This window comes from Salvelinus namaycush, chromosome 4, assembly GCF_016432855.1.
Source record: "Salvelinus namaycush isolate Seneca chromosome 4, SaNama_1.0, whole genome shotgun sequence".
Taxonomy (NCBI): domain Eukaryota; kingdom Metazoa; phylum Chordata; class Actinopteri; order Salmoniformes; family Salmonidae; genus Salvelinus; species Salvelinus namaycush.
The window spans coordinates 21,772,380-21,784,246 of NC_052310.1; the positions used below are offsets into that span (position 1 = coordinate 21,772,380).

At 42.9% G+C, this 11,867-nt stretch overlaps 1 protein-coding gene across 3 annotated transcripts; it reads left to right on the top strand.

Moving 5' to 3' along the window:
- The first annotated feature begins 310 nt into the window (after positions 1-310).
- LOC120046310 (progranulin-like) lies at positions 311-11,101 on the top strand. Of its 3 annotated transcripts, none has more exons than XM_038991434.1 (15): positions 311-441; positions 672-697; positions 1,550-1,690; positions 1,839-1,976; positions 2,175-2,288; positions 4,133-4,268; positions 4,492-4,604; positions 5,124-5,253; positions 6,616-6,707; positions 6,936-7,095; positions 7,290-7,387; positions 7,657-7,908; positions 8,220-8,456; positions 8,898-9,155; positions 9,532-11,101. In XM_038991434.1, the coding sequence occupies exons 1-15, from the start codon at positions 396-398 to the stop codon at positions 9,679-9,681; spliced, it is 2,091 nt and encodes a 696-aa protein (XP_038847362.1). In that variant the 5' UTR covers positions 311-395; the 3' UTR covers positions 9,682-11,101. The 3 variants fall into 3 exon arrangements, with proteins under 3 accessions (XP_038847362.1, XP_038847363.1, XP_038847364.1); XM_038991435.1 differs by having other exon boundaries at positions 4,495-4,604; XM_038991436.1 differs by having other exon boundaries at positions 324-441; positions 638-697.
- Positions 11,102-11,867: the final 766 nt, after the last annotated feature.

An 11,867-nucleotide genomic window follows, 5' to 3' on the forward strand; every position in this document is an offset into this window, starting at 1 on the left:
AATCTGGTACGGTTTAATCAACGCTTGGTTAGTTACAGTATTGACAAATATATTTAACAATAATGTATTATATTGATGTAGTTCCTTACTGAGAAGTCAGTTCTACAGGTTCCCCAACTTTGAGAGAAAAATATGACAGTTAATGGGCGGTTCCGATGCTTAGACGTTGCTGACACCTAACAGATCTTACAACGCCTGGATAGGTATTTTAACTATCAGCTAACCACATCATATGTTGTAGCCATTTGTCAGTTGGTTGTTGCGTCGCCTCGCTCCCCAGTAGGGTGACTGATAACGATTTGGAACCAGGCCCATGGTCACACGGTGCGCGTATCTTGTTTTCAGAAAAAAGCCGAAGTCACCCTAGACCGCATAATACTCCAACGTCGCTTCGAATGAATGATAATTTAACAAGTTTGAACTTGTACATCGCACACGAAGGTAGATGACACATTTCATACATTTTGTCGGGCGTCACGCCTGACCAATTTAATTTTCTTAACTTGCTAGCTAATATGCTACTAGCCACTGCCAGCTATCTAACGTTCGCTAGCGACAACTGTCAGCTCTGTCATTCATTGTTGTTGTGATCGTCTGATAATGGCGTACTGTTACTCTTGTTTTCTTTCATCTTTAGAAGGCTAACTTATATGACGATATTCCCTCATAAGCCCTCTTCTCAGACTCTCTGGCAATGGTAAGAGATTCCCCTCCAACACTGTTGAGACTAAATTAAAAGCATTGTAGTAGTAGTATTAAAATCAAATGTTTTATTAGTCACATGCGCCGAATACAACTGGTGTAGACCTTACAGTGAAATGCTTACTTACGAGCCCCTAACCAACAATTAAGTTTAAATGAAAAATAAATAAATAAGAAGAAATAAAATTAACAAGTAATTAAATAGCAGCAGTAAAATAACAATAGCGAAACTATATACAGGGTGGGGTACCGTGCGGGGGGCACCGGTTAGTCGAGGTAATATGTCATATGTGTGATTGCTTGATTAAATGAGGTTACTGCAGGACATATTGACGGTCCAGCAGACCCCGCTTTGAACACCATAGTATTAAATAAGCATTGTAGCTTAGTTAGTTAGCAAGCTACAGTACTTATTTGGAATGAGTTGGACGTGCTAAAAGTCCATTCTGATAACATTTTAGCAATCATGTTTATCGAAATGGCTGACTAGGCTACATTGAGTGAGTGAAGTAGTCCATTTCAAGTTCATAAGTCCCCAGATGACATACTAGCTATTGCGGTTTTGTGTAGATAAAGACTTAAAGATTGTAGTTCAAATGTTCTAGTGTGATCCAGCACACACACATATTTGCCTGGAAAGGACATGAACCTCAGAGCAAATGTATGGAGTTAAGCACAGACTTCTGCATTCCTAATGTGGGTGAACCCAGTAGGCTTACAGCTGAAACATTGATCACCCTGTGTACAACGTTATTCACCACCACCCACCTATTGACATAGCATCATCAAACAAATGAAGAAATATGTCTCAAGCACACAGTCTTAGGTTTTCTTAATCTCTCCTCAGACTGTGCAGATAGGGGTGGCGTGTCTGGCTCTGCTAGGCCTGACCTCAGCCCTGATTTGTCCCGATGGTGGGATGTGTGCAGAGGGGAACACGTGCTGCAAGACGCCCAGCGGGGGATATGGCTGCTGTCCACTACCGAATGTAAGTGACTAGTCTCTGGTCTAAAGTTTGTGTATGTGATTGCTTGATTAAATGAGGTTACTGCAGGACATATTGATGGTCCAGCAGACCCCGCTTTGAATCGTACCCATAGTGTGAAACATGACGCTGTTTTGAATCCCGTCTCTAGGCTGAGTGCTGCTCGGACCACCTGCATTGCTGTTATGAGGGGACAGTGTGTGATTTAGTGCACTCCAAGTGCCTTAATAAAACCGTCTCTCTGCCGTGGGTCAGAAGAGTTCCTGCCAAACGCCTAATCGGCCCTCTGGTAAAGGGAATACAACGATATCCATATATCTGTGTATTTCTGTCTATTATAATCTATTGTGTCTGTTTTGTTTAATATAGATTAGATGTCTTCATTTTATCACGCCTATTCATTCATGGTAATTAACTTTGTTGCCTGAATAAATGTAACGCATGTTTCAAACTCATTCATTGATATGCGTTGCCTGTCACTCCTTAGATGCTGGAGGGAGTGAAGGCAGTCATTTGTCCCGACGGCGAGGCCGAGTGTCCAGACGACACTACCTGCTGTGAACTCCCAGGCGGTTCCTGGGGCTGCTGTCCCCTGGCCAAGGTACGTTACATACTTTTTCATAAGGCCTATTCCATATTTGGAAGTCCTCATTGGGTGACATTCCGAGAGTATAAAATTGCATTGATCAAAAATCTGTAGGTTAATAATACCATAGTGTTTTGCATATTTTAATGATGTGAAAATGAGGCCCCTTGCATTTAACTGCTGCCTCAGGACCATTCTTTCTTCCTGTGGTCGTACAATATTCACCTGGAACAACCACTGTAATGTGTTGAAACAATGTTTCAGTTGATTCTGCAACCGTCAACACTGCGCACTAAAATACCCGAGGGACCTTTATTGAAATAATTGATTCATCTGCACATTCTAAGTTCCTCTGGTCTTCTTGAGCATGATAATAAAATGGTAAGCTTGGCTTCAGCTATTAACAGAGTAAGCCTTTGTTTAGAAAGTGACTTGACCTGACTACTAGGCAGCAGATTAGACATAGTTAATGAAGCTAGTCCCAGTGACGGCTGGAGGGGTTTTTCACTAAGCAGAATGAAGGACCTGGCTAGAATACGTGAAAATTGAATATGTTTTTTAAAACTTTTTCTATAGTATTTGCAAAAGCGGGCACACTGACCCTTGCCTTGTGAAATAATCCCTTGGTCTCTGAATTTTGATGGTAAATATTTGATTGTAATGGTTAACACTCCAGAACGGGGGAAAAATGCTACTTCGGCCTAGAATATTAATACTTTGAAAACGTGCTTGTGCCAGTTGGCAAGTGTATTTGAGTTGACTTGGGTGTGCATATACACAGAGATGGGCAGTCGGCCTATTTCTTTTAGCTACATGTATTTGAAATATTTATTTTAATTAATTTTTAGTATTTAGTCATATGTATTTGAAAGTCTTGAAAAACAAATCACCATGGTATCTGGAACAAGATGCTTCAGAGAATGGTATTTTGTATTTCAAAATACTTTTCTACCATTTTATTTAGAATTTTTATATAGCGGTTCACAGTTTTGTGACCCTATGTCAACTCGCCCCCACGTTTCTGAGGCAGGGCGCCCTGGAATGGGTTCGCTCAGAGAGGGGCCCAAGCCCTGGATCACTTTTTGAGGATGTTCCAGTGTTTCAATACAATGGGTTTGATGTGACCGGCACATAGTCTGTACTCCATACCCAAATGTGGGGCTATTTTGTTCTTGTTTCAATTAGTGCCAGTGAATGGGCTTTGACTTTCAGTCTCTCTAGCACGGGTATTTGTCTGTTCAATGACACTCTTATCATACACGCGTTGCAGGAACCTGGTGCGCATATCATTAGCTTTGTGCTCGAAATCTATGTCTTTACTACAGTTATGTAGGAGTCTTAGGAATTGACCCACCGTTATGTTCCGCTTAAGGTGTACCGGATGGTTACTGGTTGCATGGTAAAGTGTATTCCTACTCTACCATCTCCCGCAAGCCGCAAACGCCAACTTGTTTTCTTTATTTTTGTGAATTGTAAGATCCAAGAAGTCTATTTTTTACTGACTTCTCTCTGCTGTAAATTTGAGATTGAGGTCAGATAAGTTAATATAAGAAATTAAGGAGAGCATCAGTACCGCTCCATACCAGTAGGATGTCGTCTATGTATCTTTTCCAAAGGGCGACGTTCTGAAAATATGGGTTAAGTTAAGGCCTCCTTCCAGTGTACCATAATACATTCGCATAGTGAATGCAGCTCACATTGTTGTACCCCGAATCTGTTGGTGGAAACTGCTTGCATATTGGAAGTAATTTGATGTGAGGGCAAGCTCTTCTTTTTGTCATTGATAAGCTCCTTTCCTTTGTTTGCTGAAGCGTGAATGCCCACCTGAACACATTCTAAACCTTGTCTTCTCTCTCAAGGCGGTGTGCTGTGAGGACAAGATGCACTGCTGTCCAGAGGGCACCAAATGTGACCTAGCCCACTCCAAGTGTGTGTCGCCCACCCTGGACACGTTCCCTATGAGGGAGAAAGTGCCTGCAAGGAAGAGGCAGACAGGTACTGAAGGGACAGACAGAAATAAACTGCAAGATTATCAGGAAGTTGTTGTTGAATTATGTTCCAGGGTTGTGTTCATTAGGGCACACAAAGGAAAACTTAAAAAATAAATTCCCTTTTTTGTTTCTTAATTGGAAAAGTCCACAGTCCCTTCCTTTTTCAGTCTGTTTTCTTCAATTTGGTGCCTAATGAACACAACACAGTTCTCTTCCTGGTGTCTCAGTAGCTGTGGTTGGACAAGCAGTGACCTGCCCAGGTGGTAAGAGCCTGTGCCCAGACGGAACCACATGTTGCCTGCTGGTCAGTGGAGACTTTGGCTGCTGCCCCTACCCTGAGGTGAGTGGAGCTGGGGCTGGTGCTGGGTCATTTAAGCAATAAGGCACGAGGAGGTGTGGTATATGGCTAATATACCACAGCTAAGGGTTGTTCTTAGCACGACGCAACGCTGAGTGCCTGGATACAGCCCTTAGCCGTGGTATATTGGCCAAATACCACAAACCCCCAAAGTGCTGTAATGCTAGTATAAACTGGTTACCAATGTAATCAGAGCAGTAAAAATAAATGTTTTGTCATACCCGTGGTATATGGTCTGATATAATTAAGGAGATTTCAGGGCTCAAACCACCTAGTTTTTAATACAGAGTAGATCCTGGGTCACACAATCTTAAGCCATTTTGTTCAGCTGTGTGTTGCACAATGTGTGTTACACACAGGCGGATGTGTAGTAACTGTCAGTCACATATGTCTTAGTCTAAGAAAAAGTGTTTCAATGTGAGGAAAGTGTAGCTAAAGGGAGATGTAGAGATTGAACATTTCAAAACTGATATACTGTCTTAAATCATGTGTTCTGTACAGGGTGTGTGCTGTACTGACAAACTCCACTGTTGCCCTGGCAACACAACCTGTGACCTGGAGCATGAGATGTGCACTTCCCCCAATACACGGACTCCATTGGCCAAGAAGATCCCTGCAATCCCCAACGATGGTGAGGCACCAACCACTTCTCACCCTAATCCCTGGCTACTGGGATGTTACTAATTGAGTTTGTAGTGTAAGCGTGTAACTTTCCAGTGGAATGAGGGGTTACAGTGCATTCTGAAAATATTCAGACCCCTTCACTTTTTCCACATTTTGTTACGTTACAGCATTCTAAAATTGATTAATTAAAATAAAAAAATCCTCGTCAATCTAATGAAAAAGCGAAAACAGGTTTTAAATTTTTTGGGGCAAATTTAATACAAATTACAAAAAGAAATACGTTATTTACATAATTATTCAGACCCTTTGTTATGAGACTCAAAATTGAGCTCAGGTGCATCCTGTTTCCATTGATCATCCTTGATGTTTCTACAACTTGATTGAAGTCCACCTGTGCTAAATTCAATTGATTGGACATGGTTTTGAAAGGCACACACCTGTCTGTATAAGGTCTCACTGTTGACAGTGCATGTCAGAGCAAAAACGAAGCCATGAGGGCGAAGGAATTGTCCGTAAAGCTCAGAGACGGGATTGTGTCGAGGCACAGATCTGGGGAAGGGTACCAAAACATTTATGCAGCGTTGATGGTCCCCAAGAACACCGTGGCATCATTTTTAAAAGGAAGAAGTTTGGAACCACCAAGACTCTTCCTAGAGCTGGCCGCCCGGCCAAACTGAGCAATCGGGAGAACGGCCTTGGTCTGGGAGGTGACCAAGAACCCGATAGTCACTCTGACAGAGCTTCAGAGTTCCTCTGTGGAGATGGGAGAACCTTCCAAAAGGACAGCCATCTCTGCAGCACTCCACCAATTAGCCTTTATGGTAGAGTGGCTGGACGGAAGCCACTCCTAAGTAAAAGGCACATGACAGCCCGCTTGGAGTTTGCCAAAAGGCATCTAAAGGACGCAGACCATGAGAAACAAGATTCTCTGGACTGATGAAACCAAGATTGAACTTGTTTGCCTGAAAGCCAAGCGTCACGTCTGGAGGAAACCTGGCACCATCCCTACGGTGAAGCATGGTGGTGGCAGCATCATGATGTGAGGATGTTTTTCAGCTTCAGGGACTGGGAGACTAGTCAGGATCGAGGGAAAGATGAACGGAGCAAAGTACAGCGATATCCTCACTGAAAACCTGCTCCAGAGCTCTCAGGACCTCAGACTGGGGCAAAGGTTCACCTTCCAACAGGACAATGATTTCTACAGGCTGTAACGTAACCCAATGTGGAAAAAGTGAAGGGGTCTGAATACTTTCTCGAATGCACTGTATGTGGTCCTTTTTGAATTCTGTCCTCTTGTAAGAAAATAATATCACAATTATTTTGAGTTTCTGTTATACAATATTTTTTTTAATGTGCATCTTTCTTTTAGTGGATTGCCCAGACAAGTTGTCATTGTGTCCTGACGACACCACTTGTTGCCTGAAGGGGAATGGGAGCTATGGCTGCTGTCCTATGCCCAGTGTGAGTACTATGCTCTGAGCCCAGTGACTCACCACCATAATCAGCTGCAAGGAAATGCGTCAGCTGTCGTAGAATTTAGCTGGATGAAGTAGGATTATTTTAGTTTAGCCAGATTGCTCTTTCTCTCTCTCTTTCTGTGTCTGTCCTGAATTTTTGTGTGACGGAGTACAAGTATGTATCAATTTAAGCAAATTTGATTCATCACGACCCCTCTGTTGCTCTCCGCAGGCTGTGTGCTGTTCAGATCACCTCCACTGCTGTCCAGAGGGCACTACCTGTGACCTGGGACAGGGCACCTGTGTGTCTAAACACGACCAAACCCCCATGGCTGTCAAAATCCCTGCCACATTGACCACTTCATCCCTACAGAGCAGAGGCCCGAGACAAAGTTAGACATCAAACATTAGCACATGATGTTAACATCAATTTGCAACCGATTATCCATGTCGGGCTATTCAAGATAGACGACTGCATAGTGACCAATGGAATGAAAGTTTATATTTGGGCAGATCTGTTGCTATTCTGCATCTCGCCAGAGGTGTCAAATCCATACTTTAACATGTGAAGGTCTGTGTCCTCCAGTCAATGCTGTGCCCTGCAACGACTCTGTGGCCTGTGCCGATGGGAGTACGTGCTGTAAATCACTAGATGGAGAATGGGTCTGCTGCCCCCTGCCCAAGGTACTGTGTGTGTATGTGTGTGTGAGAGAGTCAGTCAGTCAAAATTCCTATCACACTTGACAGTACAGCTCAGCCCTTGAGACTCACGTGATTATGAAATCTTGTGTAATTCCCTTTATTCATGTTGCCAAGTGTTGCCTTTTCTTTTACGGTCGGTGGGGTTAAATTTGTCTTGCAGCGTTAAAGATATGCAAACAGAAACACTATATAAACTGTGGACTCTTCTGCACCAGCGAACCCCACACTGATTCCTTTGAGCTCCCCCATAGGCTGTGTGTTGTGATGACCATCTCCACTGCTGCCCCCACGGGACCATCTGTAACCTGGCAGAGAGTACGTGTGATGACCCCTCCTCGGGCTCTGCCCTGGTTCCCATGCTGGACAAGGTGCCTGCCTTCAGCTACGTGTCGGAGGAGGAGCCGCTGCCCAACAGCAAATGTGACGAGTCCACATCGTGCCCGGGCCAATCCACGTGCTGCAAGACCACCACGGGAAACTGGGCCTGCTGCCCCCTGCCCAATGTACGGCCATTTCCACATATACCCCCATTGACTTGTTCCTTGCTAAGTTAAGGGTCTAACCTTTAGGCAACTTTACCTAAGGTTGAATCTGATTTGAATGATGTCGATGTTAAATTCTACTCTGGAAGTAACTAGACATGAAATTGAATTTCTCGACTAATTGAAAACCACAACTGTCCCTGTACATGAGTAGTCTTTTATTCCAGTCATCTCAGTCATAAGTCATTTAATTAAATTTGAGGCAAATAAGCATCACGTTTTAGCCTAACTTATCTCAGTAATAACAAGCCTGTGCGTTCTGTGTCCTTCAGGCGATGTGTTGCAACGACCACCTCCACTGCTGCCCCCACGGCACCGTGTGTAACCTGGAGGCCAGTACCTGTGATGATCCCTCAGGTTTCACCATGCCGTGGGTCGCCAAGGTGCCAGCCCTCCCCACCCAGACACCACTGGCCACTGAGAAGTGTGACGAACAGACCATGTGCCCCAGGGGCACCACCTGCTGCAGGCAGAACTCGGGACAGTCGGCATGCTGTCCTCTACCTCATGTGAGTTTAACTTTCTCCCATTCAATGACTCCCTTCATAGAGACTGAGATGAATTGAAGAGTTGTGTATAATTCTGGAGAAACATTGTTTTTCGACTTCAGGCCCAGGGTGTGTGTTACAGAAGCGTCCTAAGCTGACATATCTTATGTTTTCTCACTTTAAGACACTAGATATTGTAGATCAGGGCCAATATTCATTGTGTCTCAACATGCCTACTCTTTATGAATACCGGCGCAGATTTGTTGTGGTTACAAAACAAGGTGCTCTTAACTAGAAGTTCCGCATTGAAGCTGCCCACAGGAGAATGGGGCTGCTGTCCTCTGGTCAAGGTGCGTCTCCATTGACTTTCTGTGATAATGGGTTGGATTTATATAGTACACACACTTTGTCTAATTGGGACACTTTCCTTCTCTCTTTCTCTTTATTTCCCTCTATCCGCAGGCTGTTTGCTGTACAGACCACGAGCACTGCTGTCCACAGGGCTACAGCTGCAACATGCAGACTGGGACCTGTGAGAAACCAGTAGAGGGTGTTCTCCCCCATATGATTCCCCAGACAAAGGTGGCAGAGTCCCAGCAGAGAGCAGCGGAGACGGGGATAGATGTGAAGTGTGACGGTGCTGGAGAGTACAGCTGTCCCAAACTGCAGACATGCTGCAAGACCTCCCCCACAGAATGGTCCTGCTGCCCCGAACCAAAGGTAGCGACACGGCGTCTTTGAAAATTAACTTGACATATGTAACTTTGGATTTTGACCGTAAGTGCCATTCAAGTTTTTATACAACGTTCTGCCCATTTAGGCGGTAACATGCCCGTCAATTCTAGTGAATAGGCCGCGCATACGTTCCAATATGTGGGCGGTAAATGCATAAAAAAACAACATGCTTACATGCCCCTGTCACTTCCATTGATTGTTAGCTTGTTGTGGCTAAAGTTTGCTGACGTTTGTGGAGGTTGTTTAAAGAACCTAACCATGGATTACAGTTTCTCCTGACCCATAGACTACTTTCAGGGTGAGGAACCATCTAACATCAAGTTGAAAAATCTACTCCTTTAAACTTGCTTTCTCTTCACAGGCAGTATGCTGCGCAGACGCCAAGCACTGCTGCCCCATGGGATACACATGTCACCTAGGGCAGGGAGGCTGCTCCCAGCAGGCTGAGTTGACCTGGGATATTTTCTTCACTCACAACAAAAAGAGAGACTTTGTTCCTTTTGGACTCTGAGCCAATCAGAATGCATTGATCTGGTCTCTGTGCCAATCAGGAGCAGCACTGATCTGATGTTCCTCCCTCCAGCACACTTACTAACCTACAGAACATGCCATAAGAGGAACACGACCTTATGGACAAGGGACTGAAGATTTAGTATTTTTCTATCCATTTTTCCCCCCTTTTTTTTCTCGTGATTTTATTTGGTTTTCAATTGGGGTAGAACCAGGAAGTAGAAATGTTTGAAAATTCAGCATCTCTACCCAACGTCCATCCAGAAGTGTTTTAAGATTTTTATGCAGCTAGCTTCTCCGTTTATCCTTAATGTCTTTTAGATTTACGTTTAGTTACTACTGCCCCATATCATGCCATTTTCTCTATGCAAATGAGAAACATGAATGTATTATAGCCTCTTGTTGGAACTATCACTCTAAGCCTGCTTTGAGACGTATCAAAAATTTATTTGTATACCAAACTCTTAAGAACACAGCTACATAGTATAAGAAAGCTGATTTTCATGTTTTGTTGATGCAGGGCACAACCTAGCATTAGTAAGTGACTGTTAGTTTATCGCCTGGAAGTACTTATATAGCCATTGATCAGCCGACAGTGTTAATGTAATTGAAAATTTTTCTCGATTTTATGTATGTTTTGGCTGCTGGTTCTTTACTTTCTGTGAAGTGAGGATCGAGATGGATGGTCCAACCTCTGACCGTTTTCTGAATGCTGTCACTCAAACCCGTCAAGTCATAGACATTTTCTTAAATGTGTAATTTCCATTTATCTATATACATCTTTATAATCATATAGTTGGAATACATTACAATCATTTGCATACAATGTATTTAAAGCAAAACGTTTTTAATCAGTCATTTTATCTTGATGTCATAATACTTATTGTTGATCACTATTGTGATCAATACAAATGATCATAAATAACTTTATTTAAACAGGGTTGTGCCCATAGAGATCTTATTAAACGATTCTAATTCCTAATTCTATGGTTGGGCCTTTTTTGATTTTCAGTATAGGAATTACTGGTAAACCCCAGTTAAATTATTTCCTCATGAAATTTGTGGTGCTTTTACAAAAGTGACAGACTTCCCTATTTCATAGTACGTCTAGTTCATAGGAATTATGTATGATTGTTTTGCACAATGTTAGTTGATATCAAAATGTACACAAATCTACACCAAACACTCTGTTATTTCTTTTAATAAAAAAAATTAATTCCTTTTAAAAGATTTTATCTCATTGAAGAGTGTCCCTGATAAGTGTATGCAAACTGAGGTGAAATATATTTTAAAAATATATTTCATCGTTTATGTTTGAAAAACAACCATTTTGGGTGTATTTGTGGCATTGTAGGGCGGCGCACATTTGGCACAGCGTCGTCCGGGTTTGGCCGTCATTATAAATAAAAATGTGTTCTTAACTGACGTGCCTAGTTTTATTTTTTTATTATTGTGATTTTGTACTATATATAACTCCATTGGGGACTAGTCCTTTTCCAGTCATTCATGTGTGAATGGATTATCTGACATACTTTACATTTGTGTGCTTGAATTTAGACATAAGTCATATTTCCTGAGCTGTACTGTAGGACAATTGCATTTTAGTCCTTTAGCAGATGCTTTTATCCAGAGCGACTTACAGGAGCAATTAGGGTTAAGTGCCTTGCTCAAGGGCACATTAAAGATTTTTCACCTAGTCAGCTCAGGGATTTTAAACATCGACCTTTCGCTACTGGCCCAGCGCACTTAACCGCTAGGCTACCTGACGCCCCAATAATAAGCAATGTATGAGTCATATTTTTGCCTGAACCTTTGAGTGTATGGTTCATAGAGATTCCCAAGGAAAGGACACCTCACTTCCTATGCACTTCTCCCCTCTCCCTTTACACAGAGGTCTGTATATAATGACAAGATGCTCATGTCTCCGCTCTAACAATGGGAATCGTCCCGAAGGCGGAAAGGCAGGTGACAAGCTTAGGTCCAAAATAAGCCCATAGAAACGCATTATGTTTATTTGCTTTCCCCCTTATCCTTTTTCCCCTTAGAAGTTGTTATGACGACCAATGAAAACAAGAGTTGTGAGTAGCAAGCAGAGGCATGAAGAGAGTAACAGAAGCCTTGACCCTGCCCTGGCATATCACAGCTGGTGAGATGTGTCCCAGTTACCAGTAGACACAGCCAGGCTTG